Source organism: Drosophila gunungcola, unplaced genomic scaffold (assembly GCF_025200985.1).
Source record: "Drosophila gunungcola strain Sukarami unplaced genomic scaffold, Dgunungcola_SK_2 000057F, whole genome shotgun sequence".
NCBI lineage: Eukaryota > Metazoa > Arthropoda > Insecta > Diptera > Drosophilidae > Drosophila > Drosophila gunungcola.
In genome coordinates, this window is record NW_026453220.1 from 173,614 (window position 1) to 201,280 (window position 27,667).

Below are 27,667 nucleotides of genomic sequence, written 5' to 3' on the forward strand. Positions count from 1 at the left end.
ATGCAGCTAAGTGACAGAGCCTTAAAATCTCCTAAAAAAACGAAATTTTCTTGAGCGGGCAACTCCAGGGACATGGGACTAATATACCCTGCTAACTTTAGAAATACCCACTTCCTTGAGTAGCAGTTGAAGTTGAAGTTGGTGATGCGACGGCACTTGGAATGCGTTTAGTCTCCCCCGACCCCCTAAGCCCCCCTTTGACCACCCCCCTGCACCCCCCTGCACCTCCCTGCACCTCCCCCTCCGCCCAGCGACGAATGCCTGGAATGTTAATGCAGCTACTTCTACTTGTGCCTGTTGCCTCGGTGACAACATCCATCGCCACTGGAGGAGGAATGGGCACAAACATTTACCTAATCCATTTCCCATTTCCAAGGCGACTGCTCTCGTTGCCGTTCTCGATTCCATAACCATAACCCATTTGGGTGTAACTCGGAGGGGCCTTCTTCTTTCTTCACTAACCAGTATTTTTGTTGAATACAAACATATGCTTTTTGGCCATTTCACATTTTGTCCCATGAAAAAACTGTTAAAACGTTGGAAAAATCTTTTTGTTTTTTTTTAATACAATTACAAAGATTAAATGGCAAGCGATTGGGCAATCCATTTGGCATGAATATGCTTATCATTGTGAAATATTTTTACAAATCATTTTATAAAAAACACTAAAAGTTTACTCAAACCTCTAAAATGTTTGGTTCTTAAATGGTTCTTTATTAAAAAACATTCTTTTTTTTGTACAGCTTTATGATGAAAGAATTGGGCAAGTTTTAATTTGTTTAAATAATTTAAATATTTAAAATTTAAAGTATTTAATAATTTGTTGTTAACAAAAGCTGTATTTTAAAAATGCTATATATTATATCTCAATTAGAATTACAGAAGTTCACTCAGTTTTAGTAAACTTAAAATGATTTCGACGCATGGAATTATTGAGGATGCAAGTTTCTCATAACTTAAAGTCCTACTGTCCATGAATGGATAAAAAAAAATATTAAAAAAAACATTGTGTACCCTATTACTATTTGATAAATAATTCGTAAACATTTCACTAAAAAACAAACCCTGATAAGCCAAAATAATGCAAACATAATGCATAAACTTTTTATAATAAATATATGGCTGTATTAAAATAAAGTGCTTTTTAATATCTAAATGCATCAATTGTTGAAATACCGCTACGCAAAGATGCGTCTACATTTAGCCTCGTCTCTAGCCTATTCCTACTTGGAATTGATGGCGAATATGGGACTCGTGGTGGCCACCACGATCGCCTTTGCTGTGGCCGAGGGCTTCGTCTGCCTCGCAGATGATTTCTCTGGCAGGAAGTAGCCCAGGGAGCAGAGGAGCACCACCAGGGCCAGCAGGGCCCAGAAGATCGGATCGCAGCTGGCGAAGAGAAGGCGCCCGAGGATATTGCTGCCCACCACGGCGCCCAATCGACCCACCATCATGATGAAGCACATGCCCATGGCATTGATGTGCGTCGGGTAGAACTCCATGGCAATGGTGCTAACCAGACCGCCGCAATTGCCGATGGCCATCACCACGGTGAGGGCGATCACCACCAGTGCAAACTGCTCCACATAGTGCAGCCCCACCAGGCAAATCATGGTCAGCAGCATCCAGGACACTAAAAAATGGAGTAAGGTTAGGAGGGTCCAACCACAATGGCTTACAAAATCGAAACTAGGATGCCCTCCAGAGATGAATGTTTGATTTTACGGCACATCCCTATCACTCTTATGCTCACAAATGTTTTATCACTCTGAACAATGGTAATGGCCCAGTCATTATCAACCAAAAATCAAAAAAAAATTCCAAGTCTAACCATTATTTTAGTAGTTATTTGCAATTAAGTTATATAGAGTTCGTATATTTAAGAGAGCGGAAGAGAGCGAAAGATGTTTTGCTTGCTCTTAATTTGTAGTGTTTACCTTGCAGTTCGGCAGATGGCGCCACTTTAAATCCAATTTGTTTTAAGTTGTATAGCTGATTAACTGGTATCTAATAGTCGGGGTATTATTTCACAGTCATAAATAGAATATTTTACTAGAAATAGATTGTTGAGTTTTATAGCGTGTTGAATTCGTTCTATATTCTTCTATAAAGCGATAACATTAATATCGGTAATTAGGCTTGTATCTATACTACCGGATCAATCCTTAGAAAATGTTCAGGAATGTTCTCTTTCAAATAAGCTATTAATGACCGAAATCGGTTAAGCAGAACAGCAATAAAATAGGCAAGAAAACAAATGAAAACGTCAATCACAACTTAAATGAAAATGCTACCATAAAAAGAGTGTTCTAGCCTAATTTCCGAAATCAGAGTCTCCAGCTGCACCATAAAACCAAAACATCCATATCTGGAGGTGTTTGTCGATCCGCAATACTCACTCAGCAGATTCTTTTTGCCAATATAGTCGATGATGTAGGCAAATATCAAATAGATCACCACAAAGCAGGCACCGATTATGATCATCACCTGGTAGGTGGAGGTGTCCACGTCGACGGCGCAGCTCGCAACCTCATCCACCGATTCCGATTCCGATTCCGATCCCGAACCCACGGTGAAGTTCTGCAGGACATGGCAGAGCAATGTGTCCTCGCCATTTCGTGTGCCCAGCTCATCGAGGATGGTGGGGAACCACATGAAGATGCCCTGGGCCAGGAAATAGATGAGGAACTGAATGGTGCAGATGTTCAGGGTGTGCCACAGCCGGGAACGGTGAAAGAGTGGCACTGTCTGGTGCCATACGAGTCGCACTGCGTCCAGAACGCCATGGACATCGGACAGACTGGCGCCACCGCTCTCCAAAGCCACTTCCTTGACCGGATATTCGGAGGGATCCCTCCCTGAATTCTTGGCAAAGATGGTGCGCAGGATTTCCAGCGACTGTTCACCGCGACCCTGGACCAGCAGATACTTCGGCGTCTCGGGGAGAATGCTGATCCCCACGAGGGCCAGCAGGGAAACAGAGACGTTGGCCAGAAGCAGAACACGCCAGGACGAGAAGCGCATGCCAAATACAATGGACTCAATGCGCAGAGGGAGAATTCCAATTGCCATGGCTGCAAAAAGAAAACGTAAAAAAAATGGATTATTACTTGAGTGTAACAACACTGCGTATGGGTTATGTCACTCAGAAAATTCCGCTAATAATAAGTATACGCAAATACTACCTTTTAAATTCTACCACAATGCATACGGTTTAAAAGCAATTAATATTAATAAATTTAAATTGCTTAATTAAGTAGTTTTACTACTAGTACAGTTTAGTACCTATAAATGGAAGTACATTTTACCAATTACCAACTACAAATTCGCGATTATACAGAAAAAATTGCATAGGTTTGGAGAAAATGTCAGAAAATATTTCAAATCAATTGATTTTTTAAATCTTATAAAATCTTATAAAATGTTTAAAACTATGGAACAATATTTTTTAAGACTGACAACCCTATAAACACATTCTTTATTCATAGTTTCCGAAGTTTTATTTATTACAGCAGACTTATAGACACCTAAATAAATGATTTTAAGGCCGTAGTGCTTTCTGTGGCACCTCCGACTATCTTTAGAGGATAACAACCAAACAATTTTCATGACACCCACCTGGAGCAAAGATCATGGCCATGCAGAGGAATCCGGAGAGCAGGGTCACATGTCTGACCCTCGAGCCACTGCCATGGAACTCGCCGCACAAACTGAAGACGCACGCCTGGCCACCGGAAATGAAGAACCCCGTCAGGAATCGGAGCACGATCAGCATCCAGATGTTCACCGAAAAGCCGGACACGATCGAGCACACAGAGCTGAGGAAGAGGGCATACTTCAATGTGGTCGCCCGACCCCATGTGTCCGCCAGAAAGCCCATGGCATGGGAGCTCAGGACAACGCCCAGGAATCCGGCCGACGCCAGGATGCCCTGCTGGTCCAGCGTCGGCTGGAGGTCGCACTTCATCTGGTTCATGATCAGACTGACGCCCATGATCTCCACCATCACGGCCATGAAGCAGAGGCCGCAGATGAGCAGCAGCTGGTAGTGGAAGCGGCCCACTCCGGTCAGCGTGATGGCCTCCTCGAAGCTGTGTGTTCGGGGCTTCTCCGTAAGATTCTCCTCACGGCCTTCAGCAGTGTCTGTTAATAAATCAACATTTTGGAAAGTTTAGCCCCTAGATAATTGAACGAGATTGTTAAAAAAAATTAGCTGTAAGAGCTTTAAGCCCGTCAATAAAAAAAAACACATCCTTCTTTATTTTTTGGCACATATCATATATCTGCGTATAAAAAACATTTCTAGATATTTTAAATAAGCCAATTTCAAGAGATTTAAAATCAAATATTTCTGGTGATTTCAAATAAAGTACCAAAGTACTTTACTTTTACTTGTTGATTGTTCTATTAAAAAGTAAACAATTCTTGTCATCTTTACAAATACAATAATTTGTTCTTGCCAAATAAAAATCCTCATAAATTATTGAAATTTCGTTTTCCATATTATATAAAAAGTATTTTTTGATATTTCAAATTAAAATCATTTACATTTTTTATATCAAAATTATTTAAATTTCGTTTGCATATATAATATATAAAATATTACTAGATGTTATTAATAAAAATACCTAAAAATTGAATTGTTTAGTAATTTTAAATAAAGTATCGAAATAAAGTTGAAAGTAAATTTAGTAAATAATAACTACGGAACAAATTACACAATTACACGATTTTGGTCACCTTTACAAATGATTTTTTGCAGTGAGCACATCAATAGGGATCGGTCAATCACTGTCATTTAATGGGAAACCCTATAGTTTATAGAATAATTAATATTCCCCTTAAGTAGCGCGAATTGCAACCCATCCAGGCTCAGTTGCCGCTCAACAATGGCCTCAGCCGGCCTCAATTTGGGGGAAAAATCGGGAGGACAGCCCGGAGTCGCAGGACGACGTTCGTCTGCCCAAGGAGCAGTCACCTCGACCTTCTTCGAAACAAAGGCCTTCCGCCTGCTCTCGATCTTCCTCTACTTGGGAGGGATCAGTGGCCTGGGCATGGTGCTGGCCATGTACTACATCTTCTTCTTTGACTCCAGTATGCCGGACATCCACCTCAAGTTCCCCGTCTCCATTGGCGGCCACCCGGTGCAGAAGGTGCACGAGTACCAGTGAACTAAACCAATCATTTTACCCCCTCTAAAAGTGGGTGGCATAGAGGGCATTCTGCCGCTAATTGGATTTGGAAATGCTAGCAAAGGTAGGAAAAGAATGTGCAAGTGAATGCCCTTAAAAATAAAATTGGTCATCAGTGGGCTTACTCAATATTTTAAACTGATATATGTGATTTCAAAGTAAAGTATTGTGATTTAAAAAAAAAAAGTATTTTAAAGTGGTGAGCAATTTCAATCTAATTTATTCTAATTATGTCGATTATTAATTACATACACATTCGTTTAATTATACTTTCTTAATTGGTAAAATGGAGGCTAATAATTAAGAGATCTAGACTCTAGTCGCCCTAAAAGCTTTTAAATTGGACTATATAAAAATTTCAAGGCATAAAATAATATATTTCTTACATTAAACGTTCTTTAATTGGTTAAATTTGTTCCTAATATTTCATTTAGATTTTGCTATTATCAAAGGTAAAAGAAAACAATTGCAATTAAATTGTAATTCGCAAATCCAACTATTAAAATTATTTTTAAATCGACTAACCAAGAGTATACCCACTTCTTGAACATAGACTGTCTTTAACTGGTGAAGTGTAGATCGAACTAAAACTGGAAGTTCAAAAATTCGTCTATACCCCTCTCCTCAGACACACTATCCCTCACCATCGTCACTTTTCATTTCCTTGAACAAACATGAATATACGACATGGACATAGACCACAATGAAGTAAAGTGGGTGGGAATCGGGATTTGAGGAGTGACGACGTTGGCGGGAAATCAAACCGGGTCAAGTGGTCGCCGCAGAGCGCAGCACGTGATGTGGTTGTCTGTTTGGGTAGTAGACCAGCACTGGCACTGCTACTCTCGCATTGCCAATTGGCGAATCTTATTAGCGTGGCCCCCAAGACGATGCGTCAACGATGCCAACCCCCTATAACGCCCAAAGAAACCGCAAAAAACAGTCGAGCGGAATGTGAAAAAAAAAACAGGGGTACAAGTGCGGAAAAAGAAACAGAAACAGAAACATTTACCAGATCCCCGGGCAGTCGAAGCACTCGCTTAATTGTGTTCAGTACGTCCGTAGAGACGGTAACACGCTTGCCTTGTTGTTTGTTTGTTTGTTTGTTTGTTTTGCCACTTGAGCCACAATGAGCGGTCCATCGGGATTGATGTCCAACATGGCCGAGGTGGTCAAGGAGGCCAAGGACGAGGAGATCCAGATGCCCAAGTCGAACGACTTTTTCGAGTCGAAGACCTTCCGCCTGCTCACCCTGATACTCTACATGGGCGGTGTGAGTGGCATGGGTCTGACATTGGCGGTCTACTACCTGTTCATCTGGGACTCGCGCATGCCGCCACTGCCCGTGTTCAAGCACACGCATCCGATTGGCTAGGATCATGGCCAGAAGCAGCCAACAGCCACCAGCCAACAGCCAGCACCATCCCATCGACATTAGTGACCAGATTCGGGTGAGTGTGGACAAGTGCTGTCAGTTCAGCTAACACTCAATTCAATCGAAACTTTAACTGTATAGTTCTTAATTACAAAATTCTCACATTAACTAAACTAATGTTACATCAATTTTAAACTATGTCGTATGACAAATTTCTCAATAAGATGGGTATTATATTAATATCTCGAAAGTATCAAAACTAAACTTATGTGGTTTAAAAAAAAAAGGCTTCGGTATAAAAATTAAATAAAAAAATTAAAGGGGTTGTACTATTTAGTATTGATGTAATATTTAAACATTAAACTGCCTTTATTATTCATTATTATTTTCAAGACACACTTGTTTAAACTTAGCTTTTAGATGTTTCTTTTTGACTGTAGTATACAAATGTCTAGTCATTTAAGATGTTTCACAAAAATCTCTGTTGACTTGAAGTTTTTAAAAAGGACGCCAAAAAGAAACATTTTCATTTTATATACCCTTAAATGAAATCGATTTAGACATCCGACTTCCCCTAATTCATTTTTGTTCATAGATTGAAATACTTTTTTTGGCAAAAACGACCACTCTTTCGCCCAAAATTTGTCATTTAAATTGAACTCTAAAATAATAAATTTAATTATAATAATTAACTTTAATAAATTATAACATACCTCGACTGTAGGATAGGAAAATTATACTTAAATTAAATATATAGCAGAAATGAAATTTAAAAGCATCGCAAGATATTTGTGGTATAAATAAATCAGCATACGATTTTTTTCTGCTGATCGGATATGATTTTCCATATGATGGAAATTTCTTTAATTACAATTTTTCCTCGCACAATACAATAAGTTTAGAAAAAAATTTCAATGCCGTATGTTTGTCGAATGGCTGGACGTTTTCTCAAATTAAATATTATTTGTAATATTTTGTTTTGGTAGTTCTTCTTTAATATTTGATCTTTGAAATTATTAAAAATCCGTTCTTAGTTGTAACGTTGTTCTTTATGCAGCGTATAATTTCATTCATAGAAATAGATTTTAGACTGTTTTACTAATGTTAGACTCTGCAAGCATTCACAAGTGTTTGTATTTGCAATTTAAAACAAGGGCAATTTAGTTGATAGGTCATATATATATATATTTTTTTTTTTTTTGTGAAATTTTAACGCGGCTTTAGCGCAAAAATGTTTTTTGTTTGACAAAAGAATCAAAGTGTCAACACTGATGGGGCGTTCTGGCTCTCCTTAGTGGGTGGCGATGGCGGTGGCGGCTTAATTAGCACCCGTGGCCGATATCAAAAGTTGACAGCCAGGCAGAAAATAATCCGCTTTGGTATGTGGCACTAAATCGCAGAGTTGAAACCACCTATTCGCATTGTTCTATCCCCACCTGGGGATATGGCGTCACTCGAGTGATTTTGATTTAATCGTGGTGGCGACACCAAATCAGTAGTTGGCACATCGCGAGCTGAACTGCCACGACCAAAGCTGTATATCTGCAATGTCCGCTTCGGAATCGGCAAGGATGGGCCTGGGTAGCAATGCGGCCAGTATGGCCAATCTGGCCAAGATCGTCAATCTAATCGAATCGAATGTGCGGGCGGAAGAGGAGGCGCAGGCGGAGGCAGAGGCGGGGGCAGAGGCGGAGGCAGAGGCGGAGGAGGCGGTATCGAAGCGATCCACCAGATCCGGAACCGGAACCGGAACCAGATCCGGAACTGGAAGTGTTAGTAGTGTTCGCCTGGCCAGCAGCAGTGCGCCGCGTAGAAGCGCCTGTGCCACAACGTATGTGCCCAAATCGCCGCAATTGGAGGAAATCATGATCGCGAAGCCCACCTGCAGCGAACGATTTGCGCGCTACTTCGTCATCGTGATCTACATGTGCGGACTCTGCGGCCTGGGATTCATCCTGTCCATCTACCACATCTTCTTCTGGGACTCACGCATGCCGCCCGTTTACAAGGGCCAAAAGAAGGGGCCTGTCTTCGGCTAAAGGCCGCAATTAATCCACCAATATAATCCTAGCTAAGAGAACCGTATTTTCATTTTTGGTAAGGCCTTAAGTAACAATGAATTAAGATGTTGCTTTCATCGATAAACTACATCAGTTAGGTAGAAATTACACAAATTTCAGTGATTACCAATAACTAAATGAGGGAGTACCGAAGCTAAAAAAAAGTAAACGGGTTTATTTGTTAAAATAGACAACCCATTTTCCATCTTCATCTGTATACATGGCGTGTGAGTTATTAAAAAAGGTCACTCATACGCAGTGTTGACATTTTTTTTTAATGTACTATATTTAATCGTCGCGTTTTTACGTTTAAACGAAATTATTTGGCTTTCATAAAGAAATTCTCAAAAAAATGTACCATGACAAATGTTTAACCTATTTCAATTGGTATTCAGATAAAAATTTAATTTATATTCATATTTTAATATTTAAAAAACTTCTCAAATGAATAATTCGTTGACGGAGAAACTAAAGAAAATACAGTTGTTGCTATATATTATTTTAGATATTGCTTTTTAAAATTAATATAAAGCCAATATCTCGGAAGCACACACATTTACTCGAGTCATGCCATTAGTTCTTATTAACTTGATATACCCCTCTTCTCGGCCATCTTCTCAGGCCCGAAAAGTTTTCGCCCAACTAAAACTTTATGTTTTATTATGTGTATCCAACTCTGTATCATGTATAACTTTTCCCTGGTACGTTTACCATAGCCACAAACCCTTAGCCATCCCTTCGTTCCGGATGCCCGAGCTGCTTAATCAGCTTTGTCTGCACATAAGTAAGCAGATGGATAAACCATCCTTAAACTTGGGGTGGCTGGGGGGAAAATGGCCTCTGGAAAATGGCTGGGGGAAAGAAGGCAATGGTAAATGCAATAGGCCGGGCCCAAAACATTTTCGAGGCCAGCACAGCCAGGTGAGCAGGGAGCAGCTCAACCTGGCCACGTTGGCGAATTAAACTCCTTGAAGGAAACTTTGCAACGATACTGCTTGGAAAATGCATGTGAGTGTGGCCTACATCCTGGCCCACATGATGAATATGCATTTGAGTGCAAGTACAGAAGAGCTTCAGTAAATCGAAAGCCGGCTTAAAATCGGAAAGCTTGAGTTAAATATTTATTTAAGTATACTTTAACTCATTAAATTAACTTTATTTTAAATTTTCACAAGCAAAGCTGACTTACATTCGTAAGGTTTCAGAAGAATTCAATAACATTTAAGCCATAACATTAAAAGCTTATATTCCTTCTAAAATAATACGAAATATTTGATATAAGCTTTAAAATGTTAGCATACTTTTGGGCATGCAAGTCCTTTGTTCTAGTTTTCCAAGTCCACCTGTGCACATGTGCATGTGGGTGTGTGACTGGCTATCTCTTTTCTCAACAGTGTGTGTGTGTGGGGCTTATACAACAAAATCAATGGCCAACATTGCAATACCGTTCGGTGCGCTCGCACCCTCTCACTCGCACCTCCTGCATTTCCACTCACCGAGCACTGCATTCGTTCTGCTCTCTCTCCTGGCGCTTCCATGCTCTCACTCTCTCTCGGTTTGTCCTAGTGACCCAGTTGCAGTTTGTTAACCCCCCGAAGGCAACGCAAAACGAAGGTGTGCGCGGTGAGACGGGTTAAAGGTGGGGCGGGGCAACGAAAGTTTGGACGTCCTTCGCGACACCTGCGAAGGTTGCTGTCAAAGCCAGCCCACCACCCATTACCCCACAAAAATTGCACAACATTTTCGTTGCGATTCGTTTCGAAAAATTGCCTCAATTTGCAAACATTGATTGGCAACGAAATTATTGATATAATGGAATTTAATTCAAGCGCGCATTTTAATTTCCGCGTGTGAGTCAGTAGGCGGGAATTTCAGGGGGCTCGTGGGGTTAGGGAGCGGGGAAATGAAAACTGCACTTGACACACAAAGAGCAACAACGTGCCGACGTGCGGTTTGTTTTTGTTTTTATTTCGTTTCGCATTTAAGGAATGCCCAAAAAAAAAAAACAACAACGAGCGTGGGAAGCCGAAAATGTAAATGCGCCAGAGCGAGAGAAATGGATTTTATGAATGAAATTAAAAGCGAAGATCGCTAATGCAACAACAAGTACCGTCCCATAAGTCGAAGTTCCAACGAAAGGAGGAGCAAGAGGGCGGGAGGAGGGTGAGAGTAGAGTCGTTCTCTCGCACGAAGGAGAAATTGAAAAACACGAAACGAAACACGAAAAACGGCACAAAACTCCTGACAGCCTCTCTCTCTGCTCTCATTTCGCTTGCACACGTTCGACGCGTCGGTTGGCAGACAAGTTTTTGCGCGCTCTTTTTTTGTACTTTTAAGCACGCCACGCATAAACAATAATAATACAATAATTATAACAATATTAAATATTATTAATAAATAATATTACTAACAAATTAAAGAAGGTGACAAGCTAGAAATCCCCAAGAACTTTGCATTTATAATATAAATACTAGACTTAACGGGACACTGCCAAAAACAAAAAGGAAAGCAACCAAAATCAAGAAGAGGCATCTCTGAACATATCGAAACAATCAAAATACAGTTATCGAAACCAAGATCGAATCAAAAATGAACTCGAAACACAGTTCCCTGGAGGAGAAAGTGAAACTGCCGCCCACGGAGACAATAAGCCGCTGCTACCAGCCGCAGCAAAGCAACCGCAAGGTCATACGCATCCTGACCGTCGCCGTCTATGTCCTTTGCGTTTCGCTGGCGGCCATCATGCTCTCGCTGTACTACATCTTCATCTGGGACCCCACCATCCGCCCCTTTGTCACCAAGGCCACGCATTGCGGTAAGGCGTCCGGTAATCAGCCGGGTAACCGCTAAGTAATCACTGGCCAAATCACTCCACTACTCTATCGTAAACTGGTGACTGGTGACCGTCGACCGTCGACCGATGACCAGTAACCAAAAAACCAGAAACCAATCACGGGCCGGACAATTTGCGGCCAACGGTCAATCTGGGACAAAGACCGAATCTAGGCTATGAGAGTTAGGAGCTATTGGGTTTGGGTTTGGGATTGGGGTTGCGGTTAGGGCTGGGATACCCATTAGCCGATACCGATGGGCTTCGATGGCTGTCAGGAATAAAGGGCAGTGTTGACCTTTTTTTAAGCTGCAAAATAAGTGTATTTAACGGAGAGTATAGTCGTACCATTTGGGTTGTAAAAAATCCTTACTCTACGGTAGTTTTCAGTGTGCAATAAACTTTTTCTAAAATCCAAATTTTTTTTTAAGTTTTAATAGTGCACGGACCATTGTGCAAAACTTGTGCAAAATTACTCATACGAAAAGTATGCTAGTAAGAATATTGTACAGCAAATCGTTCTCGCTCTTCTTACTTAATTTAAACAAGAACCAGAAAATTCCCACTTGGATGAAAATAATGTATTTAATTAGAAGCAATCTCAAGGGAATATGTAAAATTTAAATAAAAAAAACCGTTGAAGAGTTATTTATTATATGAAGTTAGAGTACATTAACTCCGGCTTAAGCTAAAGTCTTAGGGATTTCTTTTTATTCAAATGAAATTAAAACCCTAAAATTTGTTTAACTTTTATGTTATAAATCAAATTAACCAATATAAGTGATAAATATAGAAAAACAAAAAAATATTAGACAAGAAAGCTTATGAATTTTAAGTTATGGATACAAAAACCTTATTGTTCTATAAAATCCAAAGACCTTTTGATAAAGTACTTTGGTTTTAAGTCTTTAACACAAGGGAAACAATATTAGAGCACATCGGCATAAAGGCTTTTTGGAATGTTCGAATAAAGCTCAGGTCATACAGATGCGTTAAAGAAATCTTTGGTTACTCAGGTGAAAAAGTATTTTTTATATTTTCTTAGCACAATTTTAATGTATATTAAATCACTTTCATTAAAATCAAATTTCTCGGAAAAATATCTAAATTGGCAACACTTTCTCAGAAAGGACGTGAAAAAGCCGCCCACATTGTTCCATTCGCTTCGGCTTTAGTTCGTTCCGCCTCCATCCTTCCTCTGGCTGTTGGCTTTTTGTTCAGTTTTTGTAAATCAACTCGAAATTGGGTCAATGGGGTGTCATGCACACAAGTACATCAAGTCAACCCAGCCACCCACCGCCCAAACACGCTAGGGTGTAGTTTTCCTTGGTGTACTTTCCATTTGCAGTTTGCAGTTCAATAAATCTAATTTGATGCCATTATATACAGAATCTGGGAGCTTAATGAAAGTTATACGGGCAAAAAGGCAAATCAATTGGAATTTATGACAGCGAGAAATGCTTACTGTCCGCTCATAAAGTTTTAGCTTCTCCTAGGCGGCGTTTCTTTCAATGCCTTTACTTAAAATTGTATTAACCGCCTGCATAACAAGGCACAACTTGCCTACAAGGACGGTTAAAATTGCGATTAATTAAAGGGGTAATAGAGAAAGAAGTATACCTATTTAAGTCAATAATGACATTTTAAAATGTTTATATGTTCATATATATTATGTTCACATTAATTATTTAACACTCAATAATATCAGTTTACCTATTTCTAATTTATAAGACGTTAACTGAATTTTAAGAATATATTTTTTTGTAACTTATTGCTTTAAAGTTAGTAGTTTTTATCGTTGTTCAAATAGTAAAAAATAGCTTTGATCTGCTAAAAGTCAATTAAGATAAACATTATTGGTTTAAGCCTTTATCTTGTCTTAAATGTTAAAAATTAAATAAGCCTAGGAAATGACAAAACCAGTTTAAAACAAAAGAAGAACAACTTTAAAAACAGTATTTACATATGCTAACAAAAAAAATGTCTTTCCTGTTGTTGCAGATAAAATTGTGATACCCGAAAAAATAGCCATTCGCCTACTAAACTCATCGGAAGTGACCGCGGAGCAGTTCTACAAGCACATCCTCGAGCAGTACCGCATCCTCAGCCACATGCAACAGCAACGCCAGCAGATCCTTCAGCGGCAACATCTCCAACTGCAGCAACTGGAGGCGAACAATCGCTTCCAGGAGGTCTTTGCCACGGCCACCATAATCCAGGCACATCCGCATCCCCATCCGCATCCCAGGGAGCCGCCGAAGAAGCCGCTCTTGGGTCCGTATACCTCGCTATCCGGAAATATGAGTCACGTGGCGATGGGTGGCGATCAGATGCCGGGCAACTTGGAAACGGATCCGGAGGCTCATATGCCCCTACTTTTGGACACCTCGCCGCCGGCCGAAGTCACCGGGATGGGCCACTCGAAGCGCAAGACACATCGTGGTCACTACAAACACCATAGGGCTCGAACCGCTGGCCAAAAGAAGCTGTCGATGGGCAACTCCATTGGCAGTGCCATGGCCAGTTCCACGCCGAGCACCACCAGCGGTGGAGATACATCTTTGACGGCCACTGCGGCCACTTTGCCACATGGCTACATGGACACACCACTGAATCCGGCTGCCGGGACGATTGTACAGCCACCACAGCTGCAGCTATACACCTCGATGCCCATTCCGTTGATCCTGAGTCCCAGCGATGAGAAGCGTCCGTCGCACCACGCCCACGGACATGGGCATGGCGAGAGGCGGGGCGGCGGAACGCAATCCGGCGGACGGCGAAGGACAACGACGGCCTCGGTTTCCGGCTACGAGGCACAGACCTACCTCAATCCGTTCCTCACCGGCGAGCTGATCTTCGAGAAGTAAGGGACATAAACCATATGGATAGGCCGGAATTTTTTTTTTTTGCTAAGGCGTATAGAGGGATACACTACAGCCAAGATCGGAAATGGAGATTAGCTCACAGAAATGGTAACCCCCCATACCTGATCATACCTATATCAATGGAGAACTGTTTAGAAAAAAGGGCAGCACTACTCACAATAATTCAGTTTAGCTCAGTACTGGCATAAGCTATATTCATCAGTTAGCTTAACTTATATATATTCAATAAACTTGGTCAATGATATTTTAAAATCAAACGCGATATTAAACGTTTCATATTGAAATTTTGAAATTTTGTTTTTGCAATTTAACCAGATAGAAGATTTATAGAAATAAATTGGAAACAATACTTTGATTAATCGCTTGTTCTATGTAGTGGTTTTAGATAGCCAAGCCAAGTAGATCTGATGTATAACTAATTTCAGCTACAGTAAAAAAAGACTTGACTTACGTACGTACTGAGCTATAAATTGGTCTATATATACAGAGCCCGGCCCGGCCACATATAGAGGTTAATAAACGTTATGTACTACAAATGGATAGTTGAAACCATAGCTAAACGATAGTCGATGTACCAACCACACACAACCACTCAACTAAACTAAAAACACACTCGAAAGGAACACACGCATAATACGGGACCCACTTCAGTAGAAACTCACTCGAATATCAGCGATCAGCGATCACGGATCACGGATCACAAATCACGGATCACGGATCACACAGGCGGCTCACCTCACCAAAGCTCAGCAGCAAACTCACCCCACCTAGAACACTGCTTCCAGGCAGCTAGCGAACGCTACACCAACTACAATAATTAGCCAACCCTAGAGTAATCAGTTTACCATTAATCAATTACCAATTACCAGTAACCAATTACCAATTACCAATTACCAGTAACCAGTAACCCATCCAAGAAGTATACCCCCAATAACGGGGAAGCGGATAAATGTCACTATAATTCAGCATCAGAACGAATCACACTTCACAAACATAATCCTTCAAGTCATATACTGCTAGGACTGTGTCACTGCCAAATATCGGTTATATGCAGGATATAATAGGTTTATATATTTCTTTAATTGAGTTATTCTCGATGGCAACTATCAGTTGAATACACATAGTATAAAGTTTCGAAAAATGTTCAATACACATTTCCAATTCTTAATAGCAAATTGAAAACTGTTTGAGTTATTCACCATCGAAAGAACTTGAGGGTAGTTATATATGAAACACTCTGCAGAAAATAGTTGTCTGCCTAATTAGTCACAACTTAAATGTTAAACAAGAGATTCGTTCTTCAAGGTGGCCCATAAATGTTAAGCTGACGTATAACCTATAGACATTTTACAAGATAAAACCCAGTGTGCTCAATTCACTAGCGACTCTATATATAACTATGAATATAAGGGGCATATAACCGATGTGTGACGTGACATTTGCTCGGTCTATTCACATACTCAAACACCATATACATACATGCAAACCAATCAACAACCAAATACACTAAGCGAAAAAGCGTGATTGATTGTTGGAAGGTAGACGACGGAAGAGATAGAGCGAAACTGCATCTGCATCCAAAGACACGAGAATTGAATTCATCAATAATAACATACGTATAAACGATATGCATACGATATAGAATTAAATCTGTAACTGATGGGCATATACCGTAAATACCTATATCTTATATACCGCATATATCTTATATATGTATACCAAGAAAAACAAAGTCATTTTGGCAATAATAAAGCATAGCAAACCAAAACAAGTTATATAAAGTGGTTTTTATTCAAGGTATTCCGTTTCTTTGCGAAATAGTTTTATTAAAGCCAATACTAACTATTGTATAGAGCGGAGTATAAGCTTTCCAGACTTTAAAAAACATTATTGCGAATGAAATTCAATTAAATACTAAGGCTTGTTTTAAAATAATCATTTTCTTTTAATGATTTAAACAGCACTTGACCCTCATAAATACACGGTAACCCTTGGATTTTTTCAGAATAACTTATCCTTTGCAGGGTTTTTATGATCGGAAATGACTTAAAATCAAACCCTTGTTAAAAGAGAAACATTTTACCATATCATTATCAAAATAAATATCTGGTATTTCACATTTTTTATGATATCCTGATTTGACTATGTAAACTTTCTTTGATTTTTCACTCACCGAACTCGCGTTCACAGTCTATCACATAGGCGGGATTGTCCATGATGTCCTTAATGTACCCGCCAGGATGCAGATACCCCAAACGAAGCGAAAAGACGTCGGACTGGCGGCTCTGTCCACGGCCAACTGACAAATTCCGTGGCTCTGGGAAGTTAAAAAAACGTTCGGGAACCTGGCTGCGCGGGTACGTGCTTCAAAGTCCGATCGCAATTGCGCTCTGTAAACTCTTTACGGTAACACACTCGTAAAACCCGGCCGGAGATATCCACAACACGCCAAAAAAAAGAGAAAAGAAAAAAAAAGACGAAAACAAAAGCTGTAAATCTTAAATAACTGCACCATTTTTCCGCAATCTGCAAGTCAGTATCGTGGTGTAAAATCTTAGTTCTTCGTTGACTGGGTAAGCAAAATGCAGAATCGGAGATAAGGCATCCAACCATCCAGCTATCCAGCCCCTCTATTTCTGTGTGAGACCATCAGATCCTAAATGGAATCACATTAAGTCCAGGAATAGACCCATGGGCACTGAATTTCGGAATAGCAAAACACCCAAAGCGAAGCTTTCCTGTAGCATATCAAAATATTTGATAGGTACATAAGTAAAGCAAATACGTTTTGTTTATTACCGTGCGTAGATAGGTAATTACTTGAAGGTACAGTGCCTTCTGAAAGTGGGGGAATTGTTACAAAATAATTAAATTAATTTAAAGGCATGTATTTGTTCAGCAGTTTATGGTTAAACTGCCAAATAGGCTGTTTTGGCTGTTTTATTTTAAATGTAAATTTATATCCCAAAAAGACCAATCCCATTTGTGTCTTAAAGATTACATAATTTATAGAACAATAATTCAGGCTAAAGTAAAATAAAATACTTTATTGTTTTTCCCATGCAAGCATACACATTTTGTACTTTAAGGGGTAATAAAAACATTTAATTTTAGTTTAAGACACCTTTATTAGAGGTTTCAGAGATGTTATTTTACAAAATGACTGGTCAACTTTAGGAAATAATTAAAATTAATTTGAAATCACTAAATTATATCTTTAAACGACAGTAATTCTACTCTTTAGTTCAGTCTAATGAAAACGCAAACTTCAATAATAGACCATAGCTGATTTTTGAAGAGACATTTTATTTAACAACTACATTAACGCCAAGATTAAGTCAATTCGATTGATGATGACTGATGACTGATGACTGGACCTTTTTTCACAATCCATGACATTTACACTCGAAGAGCCCAGTGTTTTGGCGTTCCGCACTGTAGGCGGATATTATGGCCAAGTCACTCCCAGCAGAGCCCATAAAGATAGACCCCAGAGACGCGACAGGTTGAGACCAGGCCATAAACACACTCGTTAAGGGATCCGAATATCTTAGTGGACACACACACAAGCGACATACACATATCTATCGGTTGTAAAACATTAAAACTGATGCTTTATGCATTGGCAAATAGACGACGAGATGGCAATAGCCAAACGCGGCCCTCTCTTTCTCAGCCATGTGGTAAGTGGTTTTGGTTTTGGTTTTGTCTTTTACATATCAACGTTTATTAGAAAATCTCTCGTTTTCATAGTCTAGGTTCACTTCAGTTGGCGTCTACGCTGTGAAACGGTGTACAGTAGATACAGTACGATGCTTACACGCTCAATCCTCATGTCCACCTATGGCCAAGCTTAACGATCCACGATCCACACTCAGCGGCTATGGCCCTTCTTAAGAACTTACTCCCCTCGGTGCGCTTAACTTATAGGAAAAATATAAAACAAAAACTTATAATAAAACATATTGCAGGGGGTGGGGAGTGGGTTGTGATCGAGCAGCAGTGTGGAACAGCATCAGGATCGCAAGGATTGAGCCCAAGGGGATTCGCAGTCGGATTGGATTTATACATACACACAAAATATATATATATATATATATGGAAGAGTGAAATACAGTGGTGGCTGCGGTGGCTGCGAAAACTGCGGAGGCGTGTGGTGCTTGTGGATGCGCCAGGAAGTACGGAGTGCGTTAGTCGAGGTGTCCACAAGCCGGGTCACCGTGCTTAAAACTGAAACGGCGGCGTATCCCGGCAGGTGTGGGAGCCCATCGGCGTGATGACCACATGCAGGGTCAGTGTGTTCCTTGCCGTGCCCGTCAGGTGGGGACTCAAGTACGGCGATGTGTGCTCCAGCTCCTCGTACGGCAGCAGGTTGTCCAGGTTGATCACGCGCGACGTATCCGAGAAGTACTCCGTGCGCTCCACAACTGTGCGGATGTGCATAATCTGGTTCTGTACGCCCACTATCAGCACCGCGATCTGGAAATATAAACAACAAGTTAGAGGGACTCTTTTAAAGCCTATAAACCAGAGTAAAATACTCTACGCTAAGCAACAATAAAAGAGTATTAATCGTGGCTAAAAAAAGAGATTTAATCATTTGTTAGATTAAAATCTTTTGATTTGTTTAAACTACACTGTTGACCTAGTGATTATTTGAATACTATCAATCGAATACTAAAATTGCGACTGAATTCCATCCCAATTCTACTTTTTTCAGATCCCTACAAATTTGTAATCTCTCATTTGGCTAATTAATTACAATTACAATTAAATATATGTTTATACTAATAGAAGGCATCCATGTTCCCCAGTAAAAAAAAAATATTTGAGCAGAATATTGAACGATCAAGGTTGTTTGAATGTTTTTCAAGTAGCTATAATGCTTTATTAATTTTAGATACAAAGCAGGTTCGTTAACGATTTCTTAGAATGGATTTCAGTTTTTTATTAATAGCTTAAATGTTTCCTATAGATTAAAGGCCAAGAAACTCAGGAAGGACAAGTCTATGGCACCTCGCAAATTGATCGTAAGAAACAATTATGATACTCCCCATACACTCACTTCTTTTATATAATTATAGTTGCATAATTTACATCACCACCACTCACCTTAAATCGCTCCTCGTCAATGTTTTGATGCTTGCAGGTAACCCGTAGGCGCACAGTGTTCAAGGAGCAGCCTGGCACGTCCTCGCCCCAGACCATTTTGGCCTTGTTGTACTTAACGCCTCGCGGGAAAAACTCTATCTCCCAGGTCATACAGGGATCTGGGAAGAAACGCCAAAGTAATTATTCATCTTGGATATACATTGAGGCCCAAAGACCAAAGAGCAAAGAGCAAAGCCGAAAGCCGAAAGCCCACTACCCACCGTCCTCCTCAGTCTCGGCGATGTGGCGCTGCGAAAAGAAACAGGTCACATAGTTCTTGTAGTCCTCGATCGCGTCAAAGTTATGCACATCGATGTCGACGCTCCAGGTGTCGTTCCAGTAGAGACGCGGCGTGAACTGCAGCTCGCCCGTTTCGGTGGCCCGCACCTCGCGCACCCGATCCTCCTGCCCCGACTGGTAGCTCATCCCGATGGCGATGCGCTCGACGAGGAACTCCTTGTGGTACTCGATCAGCGGGTCCATCAGCAGGTGCGACAGCTGGCGCGGCGTCATCATGCCGAAGCGTATGTGGGAGACCGTCTGCTCGATCAGCTCCATGAAGCTGCCGCCGGCAGTTGCCTCCATCTGCTCGCGACGATGCAGCAGCCACGTCTGCAGGAGGGCGAACAGTTTGTACTCGCTGGTGACGACCAGATCGTTCTGCTGCAACAGCAGTTGCATTATGGCCGGATCCATTTCCACAAAGTCACGCGAATCGGCCACCATCTCGAGATTCCACTTGAGGAACCGCTTCAGCGTCTCGGTAAGATCGTTGTGGGTGGGCGAGAAGGAGAGCGTGTACTGCAGCCAGGAGACCAGGTAACCGCTGGTGGCCGCCTTGGCCACATGCTTGTTCATGTAGCCCACACAGAGATCGATCAGGTCGCGCACATTGTACTTGTCGCTCAGCGCCAGCATCGGCATCACCGTCTGCAGCGTCACCTCGATGTGGCCCACGTACAGGTACTTGATGAACTGCGGGAACACCGCCGAGCAGCAGGCCTCCTCGTGCAGCTCGATCACGTGCTTGCTGCACTCGTTCCACTCCGGGTTCATTAGCATTACCTGAAAGACGTCGCTGCTGGCGCACAGGATGACGCGATGGGCTGGATACTCCTTGCCGTCTACCAGGAGCACGATGTCCGACATCAGCTGCTCGGCGTACAGGTTGGCGATCTTATTGAGCACACTATTCGCATCGATCATCTAAATGGAGGGTAGATTTAATTAGTATTATTATATGTACTCTCCAAAGGGTTGACTTCATTTACTGTTCTTTGATAACTTATTTTTGAATGTCTTCACTATTTTTATAAATTATACAATCATACAAAGATCCTTGAAAGCAATACCTAATAACATTAAGACGTTTCACTCGATTAATCTTAAAGTTTGGTTACCTTTCTGCTTTAAGACTTTCGAAATTTTTTTTGAAGCGTGACTTTATAAAAGAAGTGAAATAACAAATAAGAATTATTTTGTATATAAACATAAACTTGTTAACAAATTCAAGCTATAAATCATATCATTAAAAACATCGTATCAAGAATGGATTGATGCTCAAGAATTCAAGCTAAAAATTGATGAAATGTTAAGCTTTACACTTTAAAGGTGTGAATGAGATCAATCATTATTACAATTTAGTAGATAAAAGCTATTGCCATTTAACTTGGAGTCAATGATAAAATCTAGTAAAATTTAGTTGAAGAGGTACAAGTTCCTACAGCTTGAATCAATCTTTCTGACGGTTTAGACAATATGACTTATTTTTTATGCAGAACATATACTATTCGCTAATCTTAAAGTCAGCAATCCCATGGACATAATCAGGGGAAGCGGTTATACCCACCGTGCTGGCTCCATCCTGGGCTTCTTCTGTTTCGCGGCACTTGCGTCGCTTGGCCTCCTGATCCTCGTTGACGTTGGCTCCATTCGGCGGATTGTCCGATGTGCTGGCGCTGGTTCCATTGGGATGCCCGGGCGGATTCGCAGCTCCATCGCCAGCGCCGCCACCTGCTGCTCCGGCAGCCTCGCCCGGCTGATCCGCTGCAGCTGCACCGCCGCCAGGCCCTGCTCCCGGACCTCCTACCGGACCTCCTGCACCTGCCCCGCCAGCAGCTCCTCCATGCGCACCACCTGCAACACCTGCACCGCCTGCTCCACCATTGCCGTTGGCGTTCATCGGGAATCGGGGGTATGGGGTATCGACTGGAGCCCGGTTTGGGACTCGCTCTGGGCTGGCAAGTCGCTCAAGGACACTCTACAGGACGGCTCTGTTAGCACGAGCCAAAGACATGGCAAAAAGTCTGACAGTTTGTTTTTTTTACAAGTTTAAGCTAGAGCTGGCAGCCAAATCGATTCTCAAAATCGATACACCGATGTCACAACAAGGCAAGGGCACATACTATCGGATCTGTTATCGATAGATTTGAATGGCGCGCAATGGATATTTTCAATTGCAAACGGAAATGGCTTTCATTTTGGTGAAACTTTATACATGTCTCCATTATTCCTAATGAATTTTAAAAGTAAAGAAGACCATTAACAGTTTTTAATGTTTTATGTTAGTGTAAAAATAAAATTAAAAACTAAATAAATCCTTGCTATGTACACATATTATTGTCAGTGAGAATCAATGGACTTTTTTATGCTTACTTTAAAATCTAGGGCTTGAAACTTTCGAAATCGTCTTGTTTTACGAGCAGTTTATTTTTCGATGACATCGAATGAAAATATAATATACAATATATTGTGTGATATTTATATGAACAAAAAAAAAACATCAAAAAAATAATAACTATGTTGTTTCTAAACATATATAACATAAATTCGTTTTTATCTATTTCAGTAATACGGATATATTTATATAAAAAACAATGTGATTTAAATATAAATATAAGGATTCCAATAAATCAGGCCACGTTGACTCCTCCATTATAACTTCCCAGTGGCTTAACAGGTGTGCTTTATTAACCTAGATCAGACAAAAGAAGTGTGCTAATAAAATTTGGCCAAAAACATTGATAATAAAAATAAAGATATGTAGGTATATTGGAAAACCCCAAACAGTGGGTTAAAAAAACAATTTTTTCCAGATCTTGTTTGCAAACCGAAAGTTTGTTCCTCACAAACAATTCAACAGTAGAACAGGTGTTGTGAAGCTTCATGCCAACTGAAATATTTATTTATTTAGCAAGCAAAGTAAAGATAACAGATTGACATATGTTTTCCAATTTGTATTTATTTGTATTTGTGTTGACAATTTTTCCTAGAAATTACTTTAAAGTAGCCTGATGACCACAAAATTATAAAAAAATTGAAAATAAAGTTCGCTAAATGGCTTTTTTCGTGCACACAGTCCTGTGCCCCATTAAAGTAAATACTAAAAACATAAAAAAGGGTTCCAAGGCGGACGAAAACTTGAACACAGCGGGGGGAACTAAGATCACAATATGAATGACTTCGATTTAAATGCGGGCTTCTCAGAGAGACTTCTGCTGCTGGTGTTTCGGAGTGAAAACATTACTATTACGATTAGTTTGGCGGGCGTTTTGTTTTTGTTCATTCGACTGCTACTGCGGCTGCTGCTGCTGCTGCCGATCCCTGCTGATCCCTGCTGATCCTGCGGACTTAGAGCTCGTCGTGGCCGAGGAACTTCTTGAGGTAGGCCTGCAGCTCCGGCAGCGAACGACTGCCCTCGTACTCGTTCTGGCGCTGCCCGTTCTTGTAGAGGAAAAGCGTTGGGTATCCCTCCACCTGTTGGTCGATGCACACTTGCTTGTTCTCCGGCGCCGTGCAGTCCACCTTGGCGATCTTCACGCCACTCTGCGCCTGGTACGCCTCCGTGGCCAGCTGCTCCCAGGTGGGCTGCAGCTTCTGGCAGTGTCCGCACCAGGGGGCATAGAACTTGATGAAGACCACGCCCTCGGCTATGGCCTCGTCGAACTCCGCCTCGCCGCTCAGCTGCTGGGGTGAGGCCGACTTCTTGGCCGCGTCCTCATCGGCGGCAGCCTCCTTGGTGGCCGCCTCCCCTTCGACGACATTGTCTTCGGTCTTCTCCAGCGGCACTCCCACCATCTTCTCAACGTAGGACTTCAGCGTGGTCAGGTCACGGGTACCCGAGTACTTTTCAATCTTCTTGCCATCCTCGATCCAGAGAAGAGTGGGATAGCCCTTGACCTCAAAGTCCTGGCAGATGGAACGGAACTGGGTGCAGTCGATCTTCGAGATGGTTACGCCGGGCTCCTTTACCAGCTCCTTGGCCAGCTCCTCCCAAGTAGGTGCCAAACGCTGCCAATAAATTGATAATGTTTAGCAACCTGAAGAGGAAGGAAATAATTCATTCCTACCTGACAATGACTGCACCAGGGTGCAAAGAACTTGACAAAGTGATTGCCGCTGGACACGTGCTTGGCGAAGGTGTCCTCAGTGAGGTCCACCACCTTGCCCAGATTGGGATTCTCGACCTCCTCGCGCTTGGCCTCGCCCAGATCCGCCTCGGCGGGGGTGTTCAGCTCCTGGTTGATGAAATCGGTGATGGCGGGCAGGTCCCGAGTTCCCTTAAACTTCACAGATTCCTGTTCGCCCAGTTTGAAGAGGCGCAGCGTTGGATATCCGGTGACTTGGTGGGTGGCGCACAAAGTCTGGTGCTTAGTGCAGTCCACCTTGGCGATGATCACCTTGGGCTCATCCACGTTCATGATTTCCGCCAGCTGCTCCCACAGCGGCTGAAGGCGCTTGCAGTGACCGCACCTGCATGGAAAAAGAGGTTAGCTTGATTCTTTTAAATTCTTGTAAATCTACAACATTAAATATACATTTTTATGTATCTACTTTTTCAAATAAATAAATATTTACAAAATAGTTCATTTTATTTTATTTCACTTCAGTTTTTTTATACAGTTATGGAAAAAACATTTAGCTGTGGTTTTTATTTATATTTTATTTTTTTTATTTAAAATATTTGTCCTGATCATAGCGGAAACAAGATTTAAATACCCCACACAAAACAATTTAAAATCAATTTCAGATATATTTATTTATAAGGGAGTATGTTTAAATTTGTTCTCATTTTAATTAAACGGATTGAAAAAAAGCTGTAAACAATTTATTTAAAGGTATTGCATTAAGTTCAATCTTTTAATACAATAGTTTCTGATATTTAATCAAAAGTATGAAAATTTCTTGGCTAAATGCAATTTATCCATTACGCATCCGTTTTCTTACTTGTAATTCAAAATCTTATCGATCCCCTAACACAACGATTAAGTTTTGAAATAAAAAGCGTCGACAAATCGGTCAAATCAAATTGTTTTTCGTATATACAAAGAAATACAAAACAATGAACCGCGATAAGGCTTTGCGCTCTGTCCCGAACAAAGAGTTTATCATCAGGGACTAATGCTAATGCTAATGCCGAATCGCATTTCGAGCTTCCTAAGAGCACTTCCTAGCAACATAATTGAACCTAATCGAATTAGCTCATAGACACTGCGATCGCTTTCGATAAGGCTACCAAAACTGTGGTACTGCCCGAAATCTCGAGTATTTAGTGTGTCAATCAAGGGGCAAGGGGGTTCTTGAACAAAGCCCCTTTGATCGTCTTATCAACGAACGTGTGATTCGTTTCGGAGCCATGACGAATCTCCAGTTCTACGGATCTTCAGTTTTTTGACCAAATTGAGGGGGGGATGGGGGGGCCACAGACAATTTATGTCATTCAAAATCTTCAGGTATGGGCACAAAAAAAAAAAAAACAAAAAAAATAGGCGCCTATGTTCGTGTGCAAATCTATGTCTGCCCACGAATAAAGCGATGTGTTCCGGCTAACACATTTCCGTTCTGTCCTTTCAAAGTATCCGCTTTTGAATCTATCTTTATCTTTCAAAAAAATAAAATTTAATTAAACAAAAAACAAATTTTTAAGTATTGGTTTTTTTTAATTATATATTCCAATATAAATACTTATCATAATAAAATACAAAAGTAATTCATTAATTCATAATAAGTTAGAATATATAACATTTGTTTTTTTTTTTTTTTTAATTAATTTGGTTAATTGGGGCAATCGGATCTTTATTATAAAAAAAATTAAAACTTTTTTTGGTTGGCAAAAAAAAAAGGCGAAAATGAAAACCGAAACACCACCGATAATTATGTGTGCGTGGCTTTGGTCACATAAAATAAACGACCTATGTATGTGGACTGCTGCTATTCGCCGGCAAAAAAGTTGCCCAATTTGGGAGGCACTTTTCTGGGGAAGGAAACATATTTCAACTCACCAGGGCGCAAAGAACTTGACAAAGACATTGCCGCCGGCAATCGCCGCATCGAAGGTTTCCGGGTCCAATTCCACGGCGAACTGCTTTTCCGCCTGTTTGCCAGCGGAGGAGTCCTCCTCCTTGGCCGCGTTTGTGGCGGGCAGGAGGGGCGACAGCAGCAAGCCGCACACTGCCACAGAGAGAATGGACCTGGCCAACATGGTGCTCGAAACGGTTTGAGAGATCTAACTGCTGGGAGCCGAAAACCACGTCCGGACACAAAATAAAATTCGATAATTTGAAAATGGCTAGAGTTGCCACAAGCGACGGTCGATAGTATAAAGCTAGCTGACAATCGATTTTTAAAAACATTTTTTTAAATGTTAATTCCATTCAGTAGCAGATTATAAGTAACTAAATAAATGTATGTAAAATAAAGTACTTGGAAAATTTGTGGCAGCTGTTTAGCTCATAGTTTAAACAATCAACAATTTTAAAGTCAAAGTATAGTCTACTAATTTAAAGTAATTAGAATTTGTTCTATCAGTTTGGCGAAAGTCGGCAAATCAATAAAATAAATTAATAACGTGAGGTTTCTCAGCGGTCTGGCACAGCCAAACTAATGCTTAGCACTCGAGTCTGGCAACGCTGCGAAAAACACTAGTTCGTGAGTGTATTGGTGCGTGAACAGCGAAACAGGCAAAACAAAAAAAAACGAGCGAGTCGCACACAGAGACGTAGTTAATTTGGGAGGGGGTGTGTGCAAAAAAGTTGCTCGTATACAGAATGATTAATACATACAGCCATGACAAAGAGAGTATCCAACCACTCCTAATGCCGCTCTCCAGCGAGGGAATTGAAAATCAATCACTATTAATTTTCAAATACACTTGGATTTTTAATTCGAAAAACGGGTTTCTGCAATAGGGAAAGCGGGAAAACGCCGCCAACAGATGGGCATCCGCATCGAATATCGACGCGATATATCGCACGCATATCGCCGCGTCGCACATGCAGCGTTGCGGCTGTGTGTGTGTAAGCAGTGAGGCGAGCACAGGGCAAATCGAGAAAGAACAGTAACTTCGGCTAGTCGAGTTTTATATACCCTGCGAGCTTAACGCATTGATTATTAAATACTTTCGTTTTGCAAGATCGCTTATGTGATTAAGTTGAGGGATTCTTTATAGGTATCGATGTCCTTGAACTTAACATCGTCAAAGCCAAAATACGTACATGCCCAAATCGACCTAGCTGATCATGCTTACCAATAAAATGAATTAAACTGTCTTCCCCATTGCATTACCAACATCTGAACAAAATGGTAATACTCTATGCAAGGGTATAATGAGCGAATGGCAGGCACAGCTCAGAAGAGGCAGAAACAGAAACAGCTAAATTGCAGCTGCTATGTTGCTCGTCGTTCGACGACGACGAATAGGGTAAAAACGGCAACAGCGAATGATGGCGGTAAAGGCAAACGAGCGATAGCCGAACTGAGAGGCGTACCAGCGGGGGGATCGTACTTGAGTTGACTGTTAAGTATGGTTTTTTAAATATCAAATTGCTGGTCGACCGCTCAGCTTTAACTTTGCGTATATGGTGTATATGTTATAGTGACCGTCCACATATCTAATTTCAGTTGATAACATACTGAAAAGTTACAATTAATAATTTTTTAATTTTATGAATTAGGTTAATTACCTTCTATGTTTTAAGTTCATTTAACCGAATTTTGATTTAAAATATTAAACTAAAGTGCATGCTGAAACAAAACCTATCAGTTTTAGAGCAGAGCATGGATCTTAATTCTGTAAATTCTGCAGTCCGCAAACAGCTGATTAATATTGTCGTTTATTATTTAAATCTGCCAATTATAAGCACTTAACTGCATGTAAAGGCAGCTTTTTAACCACC

At 40.9% G+C, this 27,667-nt stretch overlaps 6 protein-coding genes across 6 annotated transcripts; 3 read left to right on the forward strand and 3 right to left on the reverse strand.

Annotated features, from left to right (window-relative positions):
• Positions 1-924: 924 nt before the first annotated feature.
• LOC128264087 (synaptic vesicle 2-related protein) lies at positions 925-16,742 on the reverse strand. The gene is made up of 4 exons (XM_052999418.1): positions 16,516-16,742; positions 3,619-4,143; positions 2,400-3,074; positions 925-1,633 (listed from the first exon to the last, which is right to left on the reverse strand). The coding sequence occupies exons 1-4, from the start codon at positions 16,556-16,558 to the stop codon at positions 1,224-1,226; spliced, it is 1,653 nt and encodes a 550-aa protein (XP_052855378.1). The 5' UTR covers positions 16,559-16,742; the 3' UTR covers positions 925-1,223.
• Positions 6,184-13,599, forward strand: LOC128264104 (uncharacterized). Its single transcript, XM_052999442.1, has 2 exons — positions 6,184-6,643; positions 13,459-13,599. The coding sequence occupies exon 1, from the start codon at positions 6,322-6,324 to the stop codon at positions 6,565-6,567; it is 246 nt and encodes an 81-aa protein (XP_052855402.1). The 5' UTR covers positions 6,184-6,321; the 3' UTR covers positions 6,568-6,643; positions 13,459-13,599.
• On the forward strand, positions 7,907-13,592 carry LOC128264101 (uncharacterized). The gene is made up of 2 exons (XM_052999439.1): positions 7,907-8,664; positions 13,459-13,592. Exon 1 carries the CDS (start codon positions 8,115-8,117, stop codon positions 8,604-8,606), a length of 492 nt encoding a protein of 163 aa, XP_052855399.1. The 5' UTR covers positions 7,907-8,114; the 3' UTR covers positions 8,607-8,664; positions 13,459-13,592.
• Positions 11,045-15,320, forward strand: LOC128264093 (mediator of RNA polymerase II transcription subunit 29). The gene is made up of 2 exons (XM_052999425.1): positions 11,045-11,442; positions 13,459-15,320. The coding sequence occupies exons 1-2, from the start codon at positions 11,217-11,219 to the stop codon at positions 14,322-14,324; spliced, it is 1,092 nt and encodes a 363-aa protein (XP_052855385.1). The 5' UTR covers positions 11,045-11,216; the 3' UTR covers positions 14,325-15,320.
• Positions 16,743-17,424: 682 nt separating the features above from the next.
• Positions 17,425-21,854, reverse strand: LOC128264084 (BTB/POZ domain-containing protein 17). The gene is made up of 4 exons (XM_052999400.1): positions 21,343-21,854; positions 19,715-20,699; positions 19,455-19,612; positions 17,425-18,821 (listed from the first exon to the last, which is right to left on the reverse strand). Exons 1-4 carry the CDS (start codon positions 21,673-21,675, stop codon positions 18,567-18,569), a joined length of 1,731 nt encoding a protein of 576 aa, XP_052855360.1. The 5' UTR covers positions 21,676-21,854; the 3' UTR covers positions 17,425-18,566.
• Positions 21,855-22,714: 860 nt separating this feature from the next.
• LOC128264092 (thioredoxin domain-containing protein 5 homolog) lies at positions 22,715-26,060 on the reverse strand. The gene is made up of 3 exons (XM_052999424.1): positions 25,775-26,060; positions 23,843-24,245; positions 22,715-23,783 (listed from the first exon to the last, which is right to left on the reverse strand). The coding sequence occupies exons 1-3, from the start codon at positions 25,972-25,974 to the stop codon at positions 23,124-23,126; spliced, it is 1,263 nt and encodes a 420-aa protein (XP_052855384.1). The 5' UTR covers positions 25,975-26,060; the 3' UTR covers positions 22,715-23,123.
• Between the last annotated feature and the right edge of the window lie 1,607 nt (positions 26,061-27,667).

Coding starts and splice junctions, on each gene's coding strand:
- LOC128264101 (XM_052999439.1), top strand. CDS start 8,115: ATGTCCGCTTCGGAATCGGCAAGGATGGGCCTGGGTAGCAATGCGGCC.
- LOC128264104 (XM_052999442.1), top strand. CDS start 6,322: ATGAGCGGTCCATCGGGATTGATGTCCAACATGGCCGAGGTGGTCAAG.
- LOC128264092 (XM_052999424.1), bottom strand. CDS start 25,974: ATGTTGGCCAGGTCCATTCTCTCTGTGGCAGTGTGCGGCTTGCTGCTG. Junction 24,246..25,774: donor GTCAAGTTCTTTGCGCCCTG/GTGAGTTGAAAT, acceptor TTTTCCATGCAG/GTGCGGTCACTGCAAGCGCC. Junction 23,784..23,842: donor CCTGGTGCAGTCATTGTCAG/GTAGGAATGAAT, acceptor ATTTATTGGCAG/CGTTTGGCACCTACTTGGGA.
- LOC128264087 (XM_052999418.1), bottom strand. CDS start 16,558: ATGGACAATCCCGCCTATGTGATAGACTGTGAACGCGAGTTCG. Junction 4,144..16,515: donor AGACTGTGAACGCGAGTTCG/GTGAGTGAAAAA, acceptor ATTTATTAACAG/ACACTGCTGAAGGCCGTGAG. Junction 3,075..3,618: donor GGCCATGATCTTTGCTCCAG/GTGGGTGTCATG, acceptor TTCTTTTTGCAG/CCATGGCAATTGGAATTCTC.
- LOC128264084 (XM_052999400.1), bottom strand. CDS start 21,675: ATGAACGCCAACGGCAATGGTGGAGCAGGCGGTGCAGGTGTTGCAGGT. Junction 20,700..21,342: donor CCCAGGATGGAGCCAGCACG/GTGGGTATAACC, acceptor CCCTCCATTTAG/ATGATCGATGCGAATAGTGT. Junction 19,613..19,714: donor CGCCGAGACTGAGGAGGACG/GTGGGTAGTGGG, acceptor GTTTCTTCCCAG/ATCCCTGTATGACCTGGGAG.
- LOC128264093 (XM_052999425.1), top strand. CDS start 11,217: ATGAACTCGAAACACAGTTCCCTGGAGGAGAAAGTGAAACTGCCGCCC. Junction 11,443..13,458: donor CACCAAGGCCACGCATTGCG/GTAAGGCGTCCG, acceptor CTGTTGTTGCAG/ATAAAATTGTGATACCCGAA.